Source organism: Formica exsecta, unplaced genomic scaffold (assembly GCF_003651465.1).
Source record: "Formica exsecta isolate Colony F162 unplaced genomic scaffold, ASM365146v1 scaffold1505, whole genome shotgun sequence".
NCBI classification, from domain to species: domain Eukaryota; kingdom Metazoa; phylum Arthropoda; class Insecta; order Hymenoptera; family Formicidae; genus Formica; species Formica exsecta.
Genome location: NW_021848831.1, coordinates 122,314 through 145,704, shown reverse-complemented (window position 1 = coordinate 145,704; position 23,391 = coordinate 122,314). Strand labels below are relative to the sequence as shown.

Genomic DNA, 23,391 nt, shown 5'->3' with positions numbered 1-23,391 from the left:
TAAAACAAAATATATAATATATATATAATATAAAATAGAAGCTATTTGTGAGTTTTATTCGTACCATCCAACGACTGCGTTGAACCATATCGACTGGGTGGCTTGCTTCCTTGTCTCGACGCGGGTCGGCTACTCGGTCTGCTAGCAGGTCGGGAGGCAGGTCTTGAGGCTGGCCTGCTAGATGGACGGCTACCACCTGCGGTCATCACAGCATGATTATAGATGTTATGTTTATCAGAAACATTTTTTCCAAATTCTTATTTAGATAACTTACCGGGCGTCACGGCGGATCTATAAGGCGTACTGCTTTTCCTAGCAGATATCTTGAAGGAACTTTCGTTGTCACTAAGGCTGTCCGGCGTGCCGGCGCTCAAGGATGAGCGCGAGGCTCGCGATTGACCCATAGGTACGCTGCGAGCGCTGCGTTCTCTCACCTAGATGATAAAAACAAAAATTGATAAATTTTACATGTAAACATAAGCAGGGAGAAGCAAGAAAAGCCATCGTGATTCGTGTTTAATCAACGGAATCATCAGATAATTTTGTATTACGCGTTCTCTGCCGCCATAAATAAAATTATTAAATTATCAACACTGTAAAAATTCGTTATAATGCAAGTTTATGTCGCACGTAATACGATAAAATGCTCTTGATAAAAATTTGTTAAAGAGCTACTGAAGAAAGAAAAAAAATACAAAATTATTAATTTTTGTGAATTAATCATATAAAAAAAAATAAAATAAGATATATAATATTTAATATAGTAAAAAAATATTTGCATTCGTATGAATTAATTACCATTAAATTCTCTTGATATCTTCACGGTAATACAAGATGTTTTCTCTAACATTTACTACGAACAAAATTGTCTACCACGAAAGAAAAAAGAAAACTACTACAACATATAAATAATATTAGGCCTCAATTATTGCTCGAATTTATTGAAAATATGTAAATAAATGCAATCAGTAAAAAAGAAGGCAAAAAAAATTTAATTACTACATAGATCGATAAATTTGTTCAAAAGTTTAACAGGCAACATAAATTTGTACACAGCGGTCAACTGGTAAAAGTATATCGATTTGCGGTCCCTTACGCTTGTCAAAGCGCTATCATTATTGATAATACAGCGATTGAATAATATAGGAATAAAATAAAATCACTACCATTTTTACCAGAGTTGAATAAAGCTACACTGTCATGCAAACTTACCAGAAGAAGTTGGGAGAGATACAGTAGCTTATGGTGATTCGAGGTATCTCCAATCAATGCCACTACGCACGCAGTAATACAGGACACGACATTATGCATAATTCAATGTTTAATAAATTAACTACATATCCCCGATGCGAATTTATTTTCGAAATTTCTAGCTGCTGATAAAAAAATTTCGTAATTGTCATCAACAGTAATTAGCGAGACTTTGAAAAATGCATACGAGAATCAAGAAATTGATCTTCAAAAAATTGCGTATCGCGAGCTTATTGTTTAAGATTTATTATTACACATTCGCATGAAATGAAAATCAGCTAAATCTCTTCATGCTCACAATAGGATAGATTCAAGTCAATCATTCTCTACCGGGGGGCAAAAGGGCGGGGATTAGAGGCGTCCAAATATAATTCTGTCAATAAAATCAGACATATTCAACGATCAACTAAAGAAAAATCGATTCGATGCAAAGTGATACAAATGGTGAATGATGCGACAAGGTATTGCATTCCACAGAATTTGACGCAACGTGTGCTACGAATCTCTTTAATCGGTACCAGATCAAAGTACATTTATCAGACGCGCCAGAGATCCTCGTCATGCAGTCCTCATAAAGAATAGACAGGGTGTCTACTCAAATCTCTTGTAAAAAAATTATCTGATCTTCTAGGCATTTTTACTAATAAATAAATAACCGCGCGCGCGTGACAAATATATATTTATAATATATCTTAAACACATAATTTACTTGTCTTGCCGACTGCTTACAATATGAGAGCAAAATTATCAGAGAATTTAAAAAAAAATTCTTCAAATCCCAAAATTCCATAAGAATTCTCTGACTTTTTTCGAGATACAAAGAAAATTCCTGAGAATTCAAGGTGTGCCATGGAGTAGACACCCTCGATAAGCGCGACGCAGAAATAAAATGACATGACATATGTGTGATAATAAATTGGAAACTAAAATTTTTATTTTCAAACCCCCCTCCCCCACTTTTATCCATTTTCCTTCATATTGCTTGTTATTCTTAAGTGTGATACGATTCTTCCGACATGCATTCATCACATTATAAACAACATAGCAATTAAAGAAGCATTTGTGATAGATTATAAATAATCGTTCATATTATATTATTCATAATCTCTGGACAATTGCTCATTTATCGCAATCTTCGTGATATATAGAGAAGAATAGAGCAGAGAGGAGAAGCAGACACAATGACAGTCTACGCGCAATACACCGTCAATGGACTCGAGTTATGTCAAAGTGGCCGTACTGTGAAAACCCAAACTCAAGTGTGTCAATGTACAACAACATCACACGAAACGGCAATAGAAAATTGAGAAAAATTTCGTTATTTACCCAATGATAAGAGGGGGCGTGCATGTGGAGGGGATACGAGCACGGGAGGTCCTCCTTTTGCCTCAAATTCTCAAATATCGGCATCAGCTGGCTCATAAACTCCTCCGCTACACCACAAACGAAAATCTTTAGATTCCACATGCAATCGCTCTTTAAAGCTCTCACTCCAATAAGAGTGAAAAATATTCCTGAAACGTACAGCGTACCATTTCTACGCTAAAATGATATACATAATTCGCTTTCCCTTGATTTGAAATACAAATCGTAGAAAATGTTTGTTTCACAAATTAATATCATTATTTTCATAATTTCCTTAAAATTTCGTAAGCGAGGATGATTGGTATAGAAGTTGGGATGTGTCCTTTTCGCCATTTTCACAAAGCAATGAGGTCGGGAAAGGATTTCCGGAGAAGATGGGCAAAACATTTACGAAATCGTGTCTCCTGAGGTTGGACGAAAAAGTTCAAGACGCAGACATCACGGATTTGTCTGGGTCTTTAATTGATACAGTCGAACCGTCTTCGCAAGATCGACCGATATGATAAAAATAAACAAGCGTTATTTATTTCTAACTGCCTCTACGTGTTCAAACAACGTAATTGTCCGAAAACTGCCATGCTCATGCGAAAATCAAACGGCTAAGGTCGACAAATTGTAGAAAAGTAGTCGCATACTTACGCAGATTGTCGATGGACGACGACTAGTGGACATTGATAGAGAGTTGTCCAGAAGAAGTTGGACGTGCAACTTAATCTTTCTAATCTTCTAATCTACCGATTCTCAACCGGTTCAAAAAAAAAGTTCGAAAGTGTTCAACAGTTTGTATAAATTAACGGCAGAGAAATAAAAAATTCGGTGAAAATAAATACCGTGCGTGCTTCGTCGCATATCAAACCGCACCTGATCCCTCTTTCCTTACCTTGGTGATCGGTCCAGCATTGGCGGAGGACATTTGAGTACGCTGCAGCGTCGAAGTTGGACTTGGTTTGGACCGGAAGGCCGTCATGGTCTGGCTAACGCCGTCCGCCAGTATGAATTGCTCCCGCAGCTCAATATTCGTTCTTCCCTTGGCTACAGTGTGTTGCGTGCACGCAGTTAGGGAAGTGGCGTTGGGGGATGCAGGGTATATGAGAGAAGAGGTGCCAGAGAGAGATTTGAAATTTGCACAAAAAACGAAAGAAAGAGAAAGAGAAAGAGATGACATCGAGGTGAGATAACGAACGCGAGAGAACGATGTCGTGTTAAAATAACAGGATGAAAAAAAAAATAAAATAAGAAAAAGAATGAATAAATATCGGAACGACAACATCCGGAACGAGAGTTGTGAATTGTATGAAGCGGAAGGTGTGTGTGAGTGACGATATTTTTTTTACATATTCACAATTTCAAAGACATGCATGTTATCAATGAACAGCGACAATAATGGACAAGGAAAGTACAGTTTTGAGGCGAGAGAAAATAAAAGGCGAAAAAATGTATTACGATATGCGTGCATGTTTGGAGTAAGTGTGTAGGTGTGAGTGGCGTAAATTCAGGTTTGTATGTATGTTTAAAGTGTCATGGAAAAAAAGAAAAGAACAGCGTATTTAGAATATATATGAACAAAAAAAAAAGTTCTAATATATAGTAAAATCGAAATAACTTCGGGCGAATACAAGCTTATTAATAAATATAGTTACTCAAGACAAGTTTTACGTTACTATATAGTCATTATACGAGAAAAGATTTGCGATATAGAAGTCACTATCTAAATATTTTGCCACTCTGAAACTTAGCTTCGTAATATAATATTAATAAAGTACTAATTTCAATGCTCAAGATATTTTTATAAAATGTACGATTCGCGACGAGAAGAGAGATTATCATTACATATAATATTTTAATAATTTCTAATTTTCTCTATAATATAAATATAATAAGTCACGTCGCTTATTATCGTACATTTTATAATACATACCTGAGCAATTAATTTACACATTGTAACCATGCTAAAAGAAACCAATGTATCTTGGTTGATGTAACATTTTAATGATAAATTAAATAAAAAAAAAGAAAAGATCGATAAGTTTTAAGTATATTTACATGTATAAAAAATTTCCTTCTTTTTTAATATTAATTAAGAAAAATAATACTAAAAAAACAGTAAACATGCATTGATTGTCTCGTAGCAAAGACATGAAAATTTCTACAGAGGAGCTACGAATGATCTTTGCAAATAAATATATAAAACAATCACACTGTATATTACAAGATTGTGCAAGGATAGAGTGTTCGCACGAAAAATAAACCGAATAAATTTAATTGATGGAACCAACCACCCAAATCAAGAAATTGCGAAAGTATAGAATACGCGGAGATGAAGGAAAAACGAAACAATTGCGGCATCACTAAACGTAGATTTTTCGCAACATCGACTTCATCGATACTTTTCAACTAGAACTTATATATTTCTCACTTCTATGCCAATCTATATATTTACCTTAGAAAAAGTAGCCAATATTCAATCGTTCAATCACATGATACATTCGCATACGCACGCATATAGACATACTCGAACAAAAAAAAGATGACATTTGGGAAAATTAGTTCGGACAAGCGAATAACGTCATGCGTCATACACGTAGGGATATCACCTTCATGGTCTATACTAATTGTAAGTGATATACAATAGTAGCTGCAGTTTTCGCAGAGCATCATATCTCCATAAATATCCACGATTGGAGTTTCAAATGAAACTTTTTAATAATCACAAGCGAATTTTTCGCCGTATAGACCACGAAGGAGAGTTATGTGCACGTAAAACAATTCTCACCGAGCGGACACCAACCCTCATGTTGTTCCGGTTTGTTAGGATCCGGTATTGGCATTAGAAAAACTTAACGAGTTAATCACGATTCGAGAGACAAAATCGATTAGAAAGCGGCGAGATGTACAGCCATGCAAATCATTCGTCGCGGTTTTCCAAGATTTTTATAATTCGTGAAAAAGGCATTCGATAAACAAATTCGTGAAACAAGAGACGCGCAGAAAAAAAATAAACGGAAATATTTGTCATAGAGTTAAACAGAATGTAAGAAGGAACGGAACGATGGATAGTATAAGGGATAGTAGTTGTGTTAGCGTTAGTATATAGTCAACAAGATGTTAGATTATATATGCCTACTGTAATATATTACCTTCTACCTATATTCTATCCATGAAACAATATCTACTATACCAGAAGAAGTTCTCTGATGGAGAATTAGTGTTTATCTTGATATACCAGAATTGAGAGTATTAATTATCGATACAATGGAGTGAAAGAGAGAGAATAAAAAAAATATGGTAGGAAGTAGAGCAAACGAACATTTTTTTCACGCATTAATTAATGATATACGATCAAATTAATCGTCATCATGCAATTACTGCAAGTAGCGCGAACATAAAATACGATGTGAGAAAAATTATGTGGATGATATAAACAATTCTGAATTAATACCCTTACTTAACAATCAAAAGCTAACGAATTAAATCAATACATGTGGTTAAAAGATGGTTACTAGATAAGCAAAAGCAATAAACAGCGGATGTGTGTACACTACCCTCAATTGTCCATTAAATGTTAGATATGCCTACTATTAAATATTAAATATTAGATTTACATTGAGTTGCGTTTAATGTCTGTAATTAATAACAAGGTTATAACACCTCAGGAGTCGAAATCGTATATATATACTAATAAATATCTTTTTAGTATTAGGATAAAGACATACATATAGTTATATCGAATCGATGTTCATTATGCTTTCGTTAATGACAATGATATTCTCACAAATGGCATTACATTCTTATACTTAATGCAGCAAAGCAAATTAATATCTATTAATATAAAGTAAAAACAACAGAAACAAAAATGTTAACGCATGATTTTATTAATGATGTTATTAACAATAACGAATATTTAAGAGTATGTCATTTTCGATAATTAGAAAACTAAACAGGAACGTAAGTTTAATTGCCTCTTAGGGAAGGAGAGAGAGAGAAAAGGAGATAGTGTACTGATATTTTTTTTGAAAGTTATTTCAATTGCTTTTGTAAAGAGTAATTCATCTTGCAAACATGTCTTGTTTCGCATTTAGCAAAACTGAACTGTTCGTTCAATTATTGGTCCATTCGATCAACCACTTTCTCTTGATATTAAAGAAAAAATTGTGAATAGAGAGAAAAATACACGATTTATCTCAGCCTAATCTCGGATCGTCTATAAATATTTCGCAGATTAAAGATTCGCGGCGAGTACTTACCGCGGCAGGGATCGTTCTTCAAAAGAAATTCATCTAGTGCTACCCAGCCTCCACCGACACGTACCATGACAGTGGAACGTAGGATTCGAACCAATCGTAGCTTCTGGCTGTCACCAAACTACAATTCCAAAGTTATCGCGTGATTAAAATATATAGTAATATATACTATTGTCAATATTAATTAATTCATTGTTATTAAAGTTATTCGCCACAAACTTTCTATTAGATTACAGCCACCGCATATACGTACCCTATATTTCCCTTCGCCAACTTGGAAAACGCGGAACTTCTGGCGACATGTGCACAGCATAACTAGTCGCTTAACTTCGTCGTGTATCTTGTCTGTGTCGTTATAGGTTCGTCGTTCCTCCCAGTCGGGTCGCAGAGCGGCGATGAACTCTTTCCAATCTATCAAGCCCTCGCCATGACGATCGAAGAGATCAGCAACGGCACCCATCTCGAGACGAGAGGTCTCGAATTCTACAAATAAAAGAATTAAGATATTAGAAAACGCGTACAGCAGATCTGCTTTTGTTCGGGGGAAAATGACATGTACTCGTGTTCATAATTCCTTGAATGAAGTCCTCTCTCGGAATAAGTCCATCGTTGTTTTTGTCCATCTTCCTGAATAAATCAGTCAGTCTGGATTTCTTGTGATTCATAAATTTCAGGAACTGCAATTAAATAATAAATATTATACACTTTTATACGGATTTTATCTTCCCAAAAAAAAGATTCCCGACAAATTTGTGCTACGAGCCTTACCCGTTTGCGCCAATCTTCCCAGCTAAAGTTAGCAACACGATCCAACTCCTGTATATAATTGTACTTGTCTTGCAAACGACGTTGTCGTTCCCACGCCAGCATCCAAACATGACGCCACTTATCCCAGAGCAGCTTAACTCGTGGACTACGGAATTCCGGTTCGGCTCCTTTGCTGCTCATAAAGAAGAAAATATACATCATGAAAAAATATATAAAAATATGTCTAAGGTAAAAATTGATGAATGTCATCTTTTTTGGCCATTGATATCACTTCACAGTAAGAATTAAAGGAAATATGACAATGATATATTCGCGAGAATAAAGAAAAACTGAATAAAAAGTTCAAGAGTATATATAAATGTCTCATTTTAGAAAACCCAAAACTTCACACTTTCAAAACAGATGATTTTGCGAGCAAAAATGAGTAACAGTTCATCAAACCCAGCCACATTTCATCCCGCAAGAAAACAAGAATCCCATTACCGGATCATTAGCGAGTTGTATGATAGGTCGAATCGTACATACATCAAAGCGCACTTAATGCCTGTATGATTCCAAGTGAAAATGGGAATGCAGAATGAACTGAAATAAAATTAGGCGTAACGAACCTTCCTTTTGGCGGGAAGCGTGGACCGATGTGTGGCAATGAAAGATCTGGTGTTCTGTCACGACCTGGGCTGCCTCGGCTAAACAGGAACATGCGTCACATCACTCAAATACTTTCTACTAAATAAGGAATCTATAGAAACCTTGTTTGACATCTCAGTAGTCTAGTTTATAGATTGTTTTTCTATGTAAGTATTAGACTTTATGTGAAATATAGTGAGAATTTTTTTTATCAAATGTAATAATCTTTTAGGCAAACAAACTATATTTGATAAATAATACTAGATAATAATACTAATAATACTAGAAAATCAGTTCCATTTTATGTTGGAAAAAAAATTGTCAATTGTAAATTGATGTCTTCAGCTATGTGTATAAATAATGATGTAACATACATATAATATAAAATATGTAAGTAATAAAATATGAGACATTTTAACATAGACACTGCAAACATTATGTACATTGTGGACAATTACGAGTGAAAAGCAAGTGAATTAATACATTTAATGTCGTTGCTAAATCAATAATTCTTGCTATTGCAAAATTATTGTGCGAATAAAAACTATTGTATGGTAATTAATGTAATTATGTATATATTATATTATATTGTGAGAATGTGTCTTGTCTTGAATATCAAGAGATTACACAAAAAGAAACTTGTACATTAACTAAAGATGTGCGTATTAAACATGCTATACTTACAAAAAAGCTATGCGATTAAATTATGTAAGAAAGATTTGTGTTACAATAAACAACGCACCTTTGTTTACGTGGTTGAGGCTGCTCATGCTCGCTATCCTGATAGAGATCCTTACTGAAATTCCATTGCAAAAGCAACATATCATGCGACAGTTAAAGACACAAAACACAAAAGAGATTCAATGCATGAAAGACAACACAAAAGATTGTAAGCTGCTAACAAAGTGAAAGATTCTGGTAATTCTATCAAATACGGCGATCTCGAACTTTCGCTAATATTGCAATTGTGTAGTAAGACACGTGTGTGAAATAAACTAAAATATTCATTAAATACAGAAAGACACAAATGTAACACATATATAACTAGGATGCAAACGAAACTTAACGTTTTGAACATAAAGTAGTCATAACAGAATACAATGCTTTGCATGATATTATTAGCATCTCTATAATATATCTGCGTATACTTTATAAAAACGAAAACTTTCGTTATATGCAATTTTATAACATTAATATATAAATTTTTATATCAATAAATACGTACGTAGGCGCAGGCGATCTAACTTTCGATATTTTTCTCGCATCCTTAATCGACTTAATTTGTCGGGCCTTGCATACGCGATCGACCTCGTTTTGCCTTCGACTGGTGTTCTCCATAAACTCTCTGTGATCTGCGATAAGCATTTCAAGCGTAGCCCTGTCGTCGGGCAACGGTTCCGTCTCCAAGGCGTTCAAAGTGTTCTCCAAACCTTCGAGCCAAGCTAATAGCTCCTCGAGAAGATTATCAAGATCCTGAAGAATGCATGTATAACAATATCAATATTTCTTACACAAGATAAAATATTACAATATATTTTATATTATATAACATAATACAAACTTGCAATCCCTGCATATGGTTCTCCAGTCTTTGATTCCTTTGGTAGGCCCATGTCGCCACTTCTTCCCACCTAGATTGAATAATCGTAATCCAGTGTTTGATAACGGCGGCACCATCGGGATGCGCCTTTCCGAGAATAATATGAGCCAATTCTAATGTGTGGTCCTTCTCAATTTCTTTAGATTGTAACTCGCGGAGGAATCTCTGGTGTTCCATCAGCTGGTTCCTGCTCTCTTGCTCATCCTCCGGCAGTGGTCCGGCGAATCGCAACTTCATCTCTGCATCGCTCAACCATTCTAACAACACGTGCACGGCTTTATGAAGTCGTTCAGCCTCCCTGAGGGCTTCTTCCAGTTGCAAGGACTTCTTCGACGAGAGACTGGTCACTCTGTCCCAGAGACTGTTCAATTCGGACAACTGCGATCGGATCATCGACGCATCCTCAATGGAGGCCTTAGATTCTAACTCGCGACCGGTCTTAATAACAGACTCCATTTGCGAGGCACGAGATTCCAGATCTCTCTCAAAAGCTTTATGCTGCTCCATTAAATTGGTCACCGTGTCCAGATCGCCGTGTAGCGGTCCGGTGCTGGCTAAGTATTTCTCAGTCTTGCTCAGCCACTCCAGCAGTGCTTGAATCGCGTCCTTGAACTGTCCGGAGAATAGCAGAGCTTCTTCCAGTTTCCTCTGTCGATCCACGCATTTACCGCAGACCGTGATCCACTTGTTCTTCAACTCGTTCAAAAGTTCCCTCAAAGCAGGCTCGTCGGTCTTCGGTGCTTTATCCTTCAACGTTTTGCCGTTCTTCATAGTGGTATCGTATGTATTTTGCTTAGCACTCAGCGCCTTTTGTATCTCACGGTGTCTGTTGAGGCGCGATTTAATCTTATCCGGATCGTTGCCGCCAAGTCCGTCAGCAGCGACTTCGTCCAATGTCTTCTCGGTTTCATCTAACCAATACATCAAGTTTGACCAGCTGTCATGGAACTCTCTAGCTTCCTTATAACCATGATCCAAAGCCCTCGTTCTTTCGGCCGACTTGGAGACCACACGTTCCCATCTGTGTTGCACGCTGACAAGCAAGTTCCTTATAAGAATCACGTCCTGTTTTTGAGAAAAGTATTTGAGATGAGTGCCCTTTTTGTCAAGATTCAACATGGTCTCACGATGAACGCCAACATCCTTCTGGAACGCTTTATGTTCCTCGATTTGTTGAAGTATGGTCTCCATGACCCTCGAGACGGGTTTGAGGTTTGTCAAAATCTTTTCAGCGTTGGTCAACCAATCGACGAAAGCTTGTAATGCGTCGTGGAACTCAGTAGCTTCCTTCAGGGCAATTTCCAATTTTATCTTCTTGTCGCTGGCGCGCGCAAGCACGTTATCCCATTTCTGTTTCAACGTTCGCAGATTGTGGTTCAATCCACCGGCGCTGGTCGTATCCGCTTTCTTTAGGTACTCTTGTCCCTGTTGCAGCACCGTCTCGACTTTCGGACGGTTTTGCTCCAACTCGTTGTATACTTCCATGAAACGCTCCAGTTGTTCGGATGCCGTCTCGGGTAATCCACCAACGGGCTTGGAAGCTACTATCATGCTATCAACATCGCCCAGCCACGAAAGTAGATCCTGTATCTCGGCGGTAAAGGATTGCGCCTCTCGTAAGGCATCCTCCAATTCTCGCTGGCGATCAGCGGCACGTTGCAATAGATCTCGCCAACGGCGATTCAGCGTGCCTAACTTGTCTGCCGTAGTGGACGCTTCCGCAGTACCTTTGCCATCCTCGATTAATTGACGTCCAGCATCATTCAGAGTGTCAACGCTGGTCTGATGAGCCTGTATGTCATTTACTAGAACTTTCAACTTGGCCAACTCAACCTCGATCACTTGCGGGTCGCCTGCTACCGGCCTGAGATTATCTAAAGTTGTGTCGGTTTTTTCGATCCATACCAACAACTCATCCAAAGCGTGCTGGAATTGGCCGAGTCGCAATAATGCGTTCTCCAGTAATCGTTGCCTCTCCACCAAACCTCTCAATAGTCCGTCCCACCGCTTGTTCACGTCACCAAGCGGTTCCTTGATGGCTGCTGCTTGTTCGGAAGAGGTTCTTTCCGTTAATTCGGCCGCTTGTCTAAAAAAGACGATAATGTTAGAAAAAATGTATCGCAATATAATATATTTCTTGATTATATACAGCAACATGTATAATATATGTTGTTGTATACGCTCAAATCACACAACATTGAACACCACATTATCTACAGGAAAGACGGGTATAAAAATTTCAATAAGTTTAACTACCGGAGGAATTAATATCAACTAAACATTAATCAGTGCCGCTTCCACATTATTTCTGTCAAAAATATAAATTGTATTATCATCTACGAATTCTCATGTGGTTGATCACTCGATTCACCTGCTACATGCGGCTGAGGAATTTACCTTGGAATAAGGTAAATAAGGGAAGGATCCAATTAAATATGTAACATAAATTGTGTTAAGAGCTGCAAGATTATTAAACTAAACGGAACGAAGTAGACACGTTGAGAACAACATGAAGCCATGCTCTAACTACCAGCGACAACACAAAGAGAGATTGACTTGCCTTGTCAGACTCCTATGTTCGGGAACCGGCGCAGAGAAAAACAAAAGTCGGGATTAGAATTAACGTTTTTTTAAAGGTCTCATCGCAAATAACTCTCGGACGGGAGTTGCACAAAGGGGACAATGCTGTGCACTGAACTCTTTGTAACGTTATTAATGTCTAAATGTAATCTTCAATTGAAAATTAATTGTCACCTGTTCAACGCCTCGACTTTCACCATATGCGGATCCACTTCGGCCTTGAAGTTAGCCAGCTGCTTAATTTGCTTCTTCACCTCGTCGATGTCACTGCCGAGCGGGCCCATGTTTCCGAATCTAACCTCGGCTTCTTTCAAGAACTCTAACAGATTCTGCAGCGTCTCGTGGAACTCCATCGCCTTCTCCATGGCATCGATCAGATTCTCTTCACGTCTGGCATACAGAGCGGTGACATTGTCCCAAGCCTGATCTAAATCTTCAATGTGTTTTCGTACTTCAGGTTTATCTGGCTCGCCGCACAAGCCCATCAATTCGTGTCCCGATGCTCTGACTTGCTCAACGTCCGGCTTGGTCTGGTCGATCTCTTGCCTGATTTCCTGCAACGCCACTTGCTGTTGTTCGATGGCGGCCGGTTGAGCTGCCGGTGGTGCCTGTCCAGCAAGTGCATCTTGCAGTTCTCTCAGGGTGGCCATAACCCCATTCAGCTCGGCCCAAAACTTTTCGGCGATGGCCAGAGTGTCGTCCAAAGTATGACCGCGATCGGTCGTAGCTTTCTGTACATCGGCCCATAATTTGTTGAGTTTCTCTAGTTTACGTTTGATATCCTTCACTGCTGGATCGGCCCTGTTGCCGGCTTTGCTAATCACATCGTCGGCCGCTTTCTTGACGGCTGCGTAAGCTTCGGATCGCTGAGCGAGATCGTCTGCCAAAGCCGCATTCTCCTCCATCTGATCGCGCAGACGAGCCGGATGAGCGCTAACAGGTTCAGCACCGTTCACTTGATCGGCGGTGGAAGACAGCGCGCGCAGCATACCCTCTAGTTTATCGGAAAACTGCGAGGATTCCTGTAGCGCCTGTTCCAGCGTCTGTTGCCGACCTCTCAGTTCGGCTCTCAATGCCGCGTAGCGGGCGTTGTCGTTTTCCAGAATGTCCTGTACCTTCATGCCCTCCTCTTCATTGCACAATTTAATGAGAGCTTCGCCAGTCTTGTTAAGTTTCTCCACCAGGGGTTTGTGCTCGTTGATGCTTTGCATGAGAAGCTCGTTCTTGTCCTGCTGCGCAACTATCAAATCAGGCCGCAAAGCGGGCATGGGTAACATAGCGACTTGTTGTTCAGCCTCTTCAAGCCAACTGACTAGACCAGCATGTGTGTCGCGAAGATGCTCGGCTAACGGTAAAGCTTGTTCCAAAGCTCCCAATCTGTCTGTTGATAGACTCGATACAATCTCCATTGTTTCTCGTAAATCCTCCATCTTGTCTCTGATTGTAGATGTATCTTCGTGTTGAGCATTCTCACGTATTACCTTCTTCGCCATCGATATGACATCTCGAACTCTGCCCTTTTGACTGGATATATCGTCGTTGAGTGCTTTGTGTTCCTTCAGTTGTACTCTAATAATCTCTGGCTCGCTGCTAGGCGGCTCGGCTTCTCGAAGTTGATTATCTACTTCTCTGAACCAATCGAGCAAATCGTCGATATCGCCAATTACTTCCAAAGACCGCTGTTTGCTCAACTGAATTCTCTCTGCTTTCCTTTGAATTTGTTCAGCAATCGCGTCAAATCGTCTGTTGTCTCTGGTTACAAGACCCTCGATAGTTGCGGCACCTTCTCCTGGTGACATTTGGCATAGTTGGGGACCCACTGCATTGATCTTGTCCAAAACGGGTCTGTACTCTGATATTTCCATCTCGAGTCGAATAATCTCCTCCTCGCGAGGTTCAGCCGACTGCAGAGCGGATTCCGCGCCCTGCATCCAATCCATCAATCGATTGTGATTATCGTGGAATTGTTGCACCAGCGGTAAGGACTCTTGGGCATGTTTCAATAGATCTGAGCCACGCGTAACGAGATCGTTAAATCGTCGTTGCAAAGAGTCCAACTTGTCCTTCAGTTGAAGCGCCTCGTCGCTCGAGATATGTTTCATCAATTCCAGACCGGAATCCACGGTGCTATCAACCTCCGTTTGCCGCGTCGAAACCTCTTCTGTGAGATCCGCGAGATCTTCCATTTGTTGCAAGAGTTTCTCTGTGTGTACAGCCAAAATGCGATATTTTGACAATCGGATCTCCATGTTCTCCATCCACCCTTGTAGATCTTGGTAGGTAAGAACCAGATGGCGCAAACCCTGTCTCGAACGTTGCAGCAAACTGCCGAGAGCCTCGGATCGTTCGACCAGAGCGGCATATCTATCTGCCGCGTCCTGAAGTTTATCGGCCAATGTAGTAGCTTCGTCTTCGCCCACGAGCGACATTAATTGACTTGCTATCTCCGTGAGTTCGCTGAAATCAGGTGTCTTGGATATAATGTCCTCGTGAAGTATGTCATGTTCGTTGATACGTTGCTGTATTTTTTCCTCATCAGTAGGAACCAATTCCATATCCTTCACTTTCTTTTCCGTCTTATCTAACCAAATGGCAAGCGGTATCAATTTATCTTGGAACCGTTTTGCGACTGCCATAGCTTGCTCAAGAGCATCCATTCTCTCCGCAGCGCTTTCCGTCAAATTATCGAATCTACCTATTAGATTGTTCAATTGTTTCTCAATGGCTTTACGCTCCTTCGAGTCAGCATCGGCGGCTACCTCTCGTCCCATGTTGTACAAAGATGACATAGAATTTTGACGATCCAGCAACATCTTTCGTAGGAATTTCTGTTCCTGCAGCTGCGCTTTCACGACCTTGTAATCTGAGGATGGTGGTTTTTGATTCGAAACCATTTCTTCCGTATCGGTTAACCATTTTTCTAGACCATCCAAAGCTTCTTGGAATTTGCCTGATTGCAGTAATCCAACATCCAATTTGCGATCCCGCTCGTTCAGCTAAAAAAATGGTATTTATATAAATTAAACAATAAAACAATATCTATTTCGATTAATTCTTGCATAAATATTGATACATATCTAAATACAAATTGAATGCTTACCCTGTCTTTCAAATCATTCCATCTTTCATTCATCTTGTCGACATCCTTCTCGATATTGCTGGTATTGACATCTCGTCCTGCAGTTTGTATTAGACTTTGACCGAGCGCGTTACATTCTTCAACAGCATGCGCCAGTGGCTCGATCTTCTTGGCTTTAAGAGCCCGGAAGTCCTCCTGCTGAGCTTTAATCGAGTCCACTTCGGATCCAACAGGCTTGAACTTTTTGACTTGTTCGTTCGCATCACTGATACCTTCTATAACATCGGCGTGCAATTGATAAAATTCTTGTAATTTGTTCAAAGTGGAAGTGAGTTCATCTTCTCTGGTACGCGCACGCTCATCCAGCTTGCCAATTTGTCGTTTAAATCCGTCGACCTGATCTCTAGTTGCTACAGCGTCGGCAGCGAAACCGTAATCGACCAACCGTTCGCCACGATTCTGCAGATCGCCGATTTCGTCGTACAGTTTATTAATTTTGCTGATGATTTTGGCAGTATCTTCCAATTGGCCTCGTACAATCTTAATTTCCCTACCGGGTGCTTTCATGGAATCTAAATCTTTCTCGAGAGCGGACAGATATTGACTGATTGATTTCGCTTGATCATTGAATTGTGCGACCGCCGTCGCTGCGCTTTGCAATTCGTTGCATCTGTCATCCAATTTTGCTTGCAAGTCATTGATACGATCGGTAACATTATCAATTTCGTCTTGTAAATGTGTCGCATCAACGCCTTGTTCGCCGGCTTTATTCACGAGATCGTTGGCCTGTTGTCTCACGCATTGCAAAGGTTTCTTCAAGTTCGTTGTCTCCTCTCGTAAATTCTAAAAAAAATATATAATTAATATATATATTTTGCATTGACTGCACATATCTTTTTTTTTCTTTTTTTTTTGGTTTTATGAGATGTTCTCATAAGAGAGTTATTGTATTCAACAAACTCTCGCATTACCTTTATTCTATCGAGAAGTTTCGGATCCTTAGCCGCTCCACCAAGAGCATCATGCGAAGCTAATTTATCTTCACAACGTTGTAAACTATGCTGCAAATCGCGCAAATTTTCATTAAAGTCCATTAAGTGACGTGCGGTATCTTCCAAAGACTGTGTCCTAGATAGTAAATCTACACAACAAAATTATTAAATTATAATATATACTAAAATATATTCTAAATCATAATAAATTACGATATAAAATAATGAACCATATGTACCATTATTTAATTTATCCCATCTGGTTTTCATAGCACTAAGTTCGTTCTTCACATTTTGTTTATCAATATCGCAAGCACTGACAAATGTCTCGCCAAGCATTTTGTTATTCTCGAATTCTCCTGAGTGTTTCCATACTTCGTTTCTGAACGATGATAATTCTTTCAGCTGCTTTTCGATGTCCTTGCGCCTGAAGGAAGTGGGAATTAAACTGTCCAATTTGTCTTCGGCCTGTCGAAGCCATGGAAGAAACACATCTTGGGCTTTGTAATATTTCTTGCAATGCTCTGCGCAAGTCTGCAATCTGGTGTGTCTTTCGACGGTATCCTTCTTCAAACGATCCCACTGCGACTGCATCTTATCCAAATCGCGCTGGAGAGAACGATTTTCAGCTTTCTGCGATCTTGCAAGTATATCGCGTCCTTTGTTCAGCAACATTATGACTTCATGTTCTTTGCCCATCACATTTCGATACACAGGCTAAAAAAGTAATATTTTAATTTTGTTTTATAACAAAAAAATGGAGTAAAAAATATGAACTGTACATAAATTGAGAAAAAAATACAAAATATTTCATAAATATTTATACATACTTCGTGATGATCAAGTTGTTGCTGCAGAATCTCTCTGTCGGCAGATACCAGTAATTTTTCAGACATGTTGCCAAGTTCGTCCGCGAGCCATCCGAGAGTTCTGCTGCAGGAAGCCTCGAATTGTCTTCCATCTCGAAGATTACCTTCGATTTCAGCTTTCCTGTGATCTAACTTCTTCTGTAAGTTGTTGTACATCTTGCCAACTGTGGCGAGTTTTCCTTGAATCTCGGATTTCGATGCTGGATCACTCAAAACTTCGCACAATTGCGCACCGGCCATTTCCACATCCGCTAATAACGGTCTTTGACCTTCCAATTGTCTCTCTAGATTTTCGATTTTACGAAGCTGTTCTTCAGGGTCCTTTTCGAGAGTCAATTCGTCTAAGTTGTCTGAAATTCCTTGCAGAGCATTCCGTAGTCGGTTAAGACTGGCGTCAAATTCGCGACCTGTATCAGCGGCGTCTCCTAAACTCTGAGCTCTTTCGTCTAATCTTCTCATTTGATCCGCCCATCTTTGCCGAATGCTCTGTAATCGCGCATTTATCTTCTGTCCGTCCGGAGAATCTATGGATATCGTAATGAGAATGCTTTCTCCGACTTGTACGAGATGATCCGATTGCGGCTGTTGAGTTCTGAATTCTTCTCGCAAGACTTGCACCTGCTGCATTTGGCTCGCGGCCATACGAGGATCGGCCGAAATGGGTCCTAAAGCGCTCAACATACGTTCTTTAGCGCCGAGCCAGGAGTCAAGACTCTCATACGTGTCGTAAAAGTCTTTAATGTCTTCCAAGAATTTAATTCTATCCTTGCATTTGTCCGAGATCGATCTCCATCGACTAACAACATCTTCCATCTCGTCGTTCAATGTATCTACACCCTCTGCTCCTTTTTTGCGTCTGACTAAATCACGCACTTGCGTTCGAGTACTGTCTAATAGAGACTGTTTCTCATACATTTCTTCGACAAGAATCTTTATCTGCTTAATTGTTTTGTCCGCATCATCTTTAGTGGCAGGCATGCTTTCTTTAGGCAACTGTCGCTGAATCTGTTAAAAATATTTTTAAATGTTACTGCGTGCAGACTATGATAAAAAATATAACATCATTTAAAAATAGATATAATTACCTTGTCCAAGAATTGGGAGAGTACTTTCAAATGGTCCAAATGTTTCTTCAATTCTTCCTTAATATTATCCAATTCTGTTTGGCGATCTGACAGTCTGACGCCAAGTAATCCGTATCTGTGATTAATTTCTGAAAGTTGCTGTTGAACCGGCGATAATTCTTCCAAATGGAAACCATCTTGACTCGAACGGCGACTGCTGAATCCGCTGCTACCACCTGGAGAGACCGGACTTTGAACTGCGTAGGATTTAGTAGGTGACGGCGAGCGACCGTCTTGCGACATTCGCAGTACTACAAAAAAAATGACAGAAAAAAACGATCAAACGTAACGGAAATGGCAATGCTTGTGTGCTGAAAAAGATGCAACGTGAAAGATATATAAGCTAGAATTGCTATAACTGATAAAAATTGCACGAATTGACGGTATCAATTGGCTCGCAAAGGGTCCAATATACCGATATTTACAGGCATGATAATGGTCATGATCGAAAAGTATCTATGCAATCAAACAAATATAGTAATCTTAGCAAATACAAATGATAATACCTGGTCTCTTTGTCGGGCTAGTACTGCCACGTCGACGCGTCGGACTTTCGCCGCGTTCTTTCATCAAACTGTCATAAGCAATGCCGAGATCATTGATTTTATCGACAGTGTTGCCGTAGTCACGATATTCTTTTTGAATGGGTTTCAACTCCTCCTGTTGCATCTTTAATTTGTCTAAATCAACGGCAACCGGTTCAAGTCCTTGCACTTTGTTCTCCGTACGGATAAGCCATTCGAGTACCTGATCCCGCAGTTTCTCATATGCCGTATGTTGCTCCGCCCGCGATTTGCACAATCGTTGTTTTTCGTCGAGCAGATTGTTCAATTCTTTCCATTGAGATTCGAGCGCCTTGATCTTGTCTCTAATCGCTCCGGCCTCAGTTATATCCTTCTTGGAGATCAAATTCTTTCCGTTACGTATGAGATCTTCAAAATTTCCGCGCTGATCTTCCCGCATATCTATCAATCGAACCATCTTGGCCTCATACTCCGACATATCGAGCTTGCCCAGATCTCTCGAGTCGAGAACTTCCATCATGTGCGCGTACCAACTCTCAAACTTGGATACATCCGCGAGAAATTCGTTCAGAGCTTGCGCTATTTCATCTAGAAATTCACCGCGTCTCAAAGACTTGTCCATTAGTTTCTCAAATCTGCTTTGTACATCTTTTAACTTGCTCTCGATACGTTTGGCAATGCGAACGTTGCTGGAATTCAAAAGAAGATCCTGAGCGTTTCTCGTGATAGTTTCTACACTCAAGCGGTGGCTATCTAAGTCCGCCTGAAGTAATCGTTGCTCCCTTTGCTGTTCTTCTAAGCGTTCCTTTTGCAAACTTGCCGGACGTTGAAGCGACCTGTGCAATACAATTTGCGTGAAAATATAAGGATAAATTAAATTATTATTGATTGATACATTTCAGAAATGATAATTGTATTTATACGTACTTAAATTGACTTTCAATGTTGTTCAGCCACGCAACTAGACTATCTAATGCATCTTGCACTCCTTGACTTCTCACTAGCGCCGTGTCAAGCTCTTGACATTTCTCAGCCAAAGCATTACTGAGCTGTTTGTACTTATCCTCTAACGCTTTCACCGGTTCTTCGAGGTCGTTAGCCTCCTTGATCGTCAATTGGCCTTCCAAAGAATTCAGCAGAGCCTCAACACTGTGCTTAGCATTATCGACCAAACGCTCATTAGCGAGGAATTCGTTGTTCAACGCCTTCGTTTTGCTCAATTGGTCCTCTACTTGTTTTGGTTCGGCGGCGACAGGCTCGGAGATAATTCTATGTACTTTCGGTTCAACTTCCCGTAACCACGTTCTAGCCTTATCCAGAGAATCGTGATAATCTCTCTGTTTGCCGCCTACGCCCGATAATCTATCTGACAGAAGATTTGCTCGGGATAATAAATCTTTGTACTGAGCTGTCGCGCTGGATACTTCGGCTCGTACTGGCGAATCTTGGCTAGCTGTGGGCTCCTTGTGTGGCAATCTTTGTGGCAAGCTAGTCCTGAAATCGTTGAGAACTTGAAGATATTCTTTACTCTCGTCAACAAATTTTTGTGCCGCCATTGTGATGAATCTCAGATCTGCTTGATGAGCAATGACATCACTAATGAAATCGCGAGTCGTATCCGTACTACTGCTTAGTTTGTTCAGATCGGACAGGGAACGTTCCTTATCCTCCAAAATACATCTGGTTTTGTCCAACCAAATTGAAAATGTCGTCAGTTCGTTCCTGTGAAAGAAAAAATCAATTAAATTCAAAAAATACTCGAATAATCGGTAATTATATTAGAGCAATACAAACTTGAATTTTGTCAATTCGTCTCTGGCACCAGTGAGACGTTTCACTAATTTATCAGTGCGATCTAACGCTTTGTCAAATCGAGTTTTGAGAGACCGACCGTTCTTCTCCAATGTGGACACTTCATCGCTTGACAACACGTTGCTGCCAGTCAAGACGACTTGTCGAATCTGATCTAGACACGATGATACGGGCCGATTGTGCGACTCAAGATCTTCTTTAATATCCTGCAAATAACATTACATTCCACAATGAAATATCTAAATCTTTAAACAAGCATTTATAGATGTTCGATCGTTATGAATTCTACTGTACTTACTTTCATGTTAATTATCTGCTTTCTCAACTCTTCTATATCTTCCTTCACGGTATCTTGATTCGCCAGCTTGTCCTCAACTTCGGAGATCCATTGTAAAAGCTTAGTCAAGCTTTCGTCACAGAGCTTATATTTTTCTTCTACCGCTTGCTAAAATGAAGTCAAATGGAAACGATTCATTTCGATCTATATTCATGCAATTCGCCATTTCTTTATATCTAATGTACGCTAAAAAGAACACTAAGGTAAATCATAAAAATGATCGTCATCTCACCAATGACGATAGCTCGTCGTATTAATTAAAAGATTAAGAGAAACGTAGGTAAGCTTACGACATATCTCACGCATGCAAACACAGGCACACCTTTTAACGTACAGGTAAAATACATTATATTAAATGGTAGCTTTAATTTATCTGCAAGAACTGCATATCTTACGTATCGGTCTTTTTTCATATGCAGTTTGAAGCATAAACGATAACAGTATGAAGTCACGTAATATAAAATAGGTTCCAACAAGCAAATAAATTAAAACGCACAATGATGGAATAACGTGATGGTACTGATGGTAATATAATGCGTATAATGTATGATACAGTAATGTACAACGTGGAGAAACTTTCGCTAAAACTCATGCTAGCGAAAACATAGGTTCGTGATAAGTAAACATAATCATACCTGAAAAAAAGGAAAAAACATTTAAATGTATAATAAATATATATCGTAACTCTGAACAGATAGATATTAAAAACTAATTAGTGAATTAAACGCATATTAACAAGTAAATTGACAAAACTGAAACAAGATATTATATATCTATTAACATTATTTTATGTGTTAATCGTATGAATTTTTTGCGAAACGGTAAATAAAACCAACTTTGGCCGTTATCTTCTATAAAAATTTATTTATTAAAGAGATTTTTGATATTTATTGTGTAATTATAATATTTATCTAATTATGATAATCATAACCTTTATGTAATTATTATGTAATTATTGTTAATATTGCTGCGATATTTATAATTATTCTGTTGATCTTAATTACCGTTAAGCGTTTCACGTTATTTAAAATTACAATAAAAATGATATACATAAAGATGATGTAGTACCAAAATCGATAGTTATTGTATCATTATCACTACCATTTCCTTATATTTCTTATTTGTGGAATACTTGTTATTTCTTTTAGATTATTATATTTTATTACATTATGGAATTACTCAATTTTAAAATTTTTATTCAATATCAATTCAATTAAATTCCATTTCTTATTCAACAATTCAATTTATTTGCTATAATCGTCTGCCGTTTTTATTTTAATGAAAATAATGAAAAATAAATAGCAACGACATGATTAATGATTATATGTGAGCGATTGAACTTTTTCTCAATTAAATCCTTTTTTCCTTGTAAACAAATGTTAATTTTGAATGAAAAGTGAAACAAAATGCCAATTCATAGATTTGTTTTCCATACATGCATGTTGCAGTACGCATTAGTATGCTTAGCAAATGATTTTTTTTTTCTTTTTTTACAATTAAGGAAAATTATTAGTTTCCCTGAATTGGATCAAAATGATTGAATATATTATTGAATATATAATGGCTGTATTTTTCCCCAAAAAATTTTTTCGATATGTATATGTATATATATATATATATATATATATACATATATCGTATTTATACATATATTGTATAAGACGATAAATGTTTTTATCGTAAAATAAGATAAGAGCGTCAGAAATTATTAGATTAATATTAATAATAATAAAATTATAGATTAACGGTAAAATTATAGATTAATGCTACTTATAATGTATTAAAAAGAGATTAGCGTTGTTGATGCGACCAAACTTGGCTTGGGATTAATGATATTTTGCGTGATGAAGGAGATTGTTGATATGATGCGATGCACAATATATCGTTCGATCACCTGCCAATCGCCGATTATATAATCGCGAGTTCTTTAAAGGAACATATGCGGTGTCCGATTAGTGTTGTTCATGATGATGGCCGACCCTTTACTAAACCCACATTAAGGTAAGCACGAAGGTGTGAGCATGATATTTATGTGATGAGGAGACGGACTGATAATGCGAGATAAAAACGTTGGGAGCGAGCATTCCGATAAAAGGATGCACAGGGTGATTCCTCTGTAGAATAGAGGGAGAAAGAGGCAAGACCAGAATGAAAATGATTCTTATCTATATGCCCATGCACGTATCAATTTCCTCAATTGTTGATAAAAAAAAAAAAAAAAA

At 38.6% G+C, this 23,391-nt stretch overlaps 1 protein-coding gene across 9 annotated transcripts in view; it reads right to left on the bottom strand.

Annotated features, from left to right (window-relative positions):
* Window positions 1–23,391, bottom strand: part of LOC115232900 (dystonin) — a 112,243-nt gene that overhangs the window by 5,558 nt on the left and 83,294 nt on the right. For 4 of the 9 annotated variants that reach the window (XM_029803061.1, XM_029803062.1, XM_029803059.1 and 1 more), the window contains 23 exons: window positions 21,131–21,277; window positions 20,815–21,038; window positions 19,948–20,742; window positions 19,003–19,856; window positions 18,458–18,747; window positions 17,334–18,377; window positions 16,743–17,220; window positions 16,483–16,652; window positions 15,533–16,354; window positions 12,607–15,428; window positions 12,413–12,424; window positions 9,814–11,938; window positions 9,478–9,725; window positions 8,995–9,048; window positions 8,234–8,311; window positions 7,626–7,797; window positions 7,417–7,534; window positions 7,111–7,340; window positions 6,861–6,978; window positions 5,390–5,452; window positions 3,497–3,648; window positions 275–434; window positions 65–196 (listed from right to left, as the gene is read on the bottom strand). In XM_029803061.1, coding sequence (XP_029658921.1) covers window positions 65–196; window positions 275–434; window positions 3,497–3,648; window positions 5,390–5,452; window positions 6,861–6,978; window positions 7,111–7,340; window positions 7,417–7,534; window positions 7,626–7,797; window positions 8,234–8,311; window positions 8,995–9,048; window positions 9,478–9,725; window positions 9,814–11,938; window positions 12,413–12,424; window positions 12,607–15,428; window positions 15,533–16,354; window positions 16,483–16,652; window positions 16,743–17,220; window positions 17,334–18,377; window positions 18,458–18,747; window positions 19,003–19,856; window positions 19,948–20,742; window positions 20,815–21,038; window positions 21,131–21,277 — 11,308 coding nt within the window. Of the gene's footprint in view, window positions 1–64; window positions 197–274; window positions 435–2,577; window positions 2,685–3,496; window positions 3,649–5,389; window positions 5,453–6,860; window positions 6,979–7,110; window positions 7,341–7,416; window positions 7,535–7,625; window positions 7,798–8,233; window positions 8,312–8,994; window positions 9,049–9,477; window positions 9,726–9,813; window positions 11,939–12,412; window positions 12,425–12,606; window positions 15,429–15,532; window positions 16,355–16,482; window positions 16,653–16,742; window positions 17,221–17,333; window positions 18,378–18,457; window positions 18,748–19,002; window positions 19,857–19,947; window positions 20,743–20,814; window positions 21,039–21,130; window positions 21,278–23,391 lie in introns of all 9 variants that reach the window. The other 5 variants (XM_029803064.1, XM_029803067.1, XM_029803063.1 and 2 more) reach the window with 3 other exon arrangements.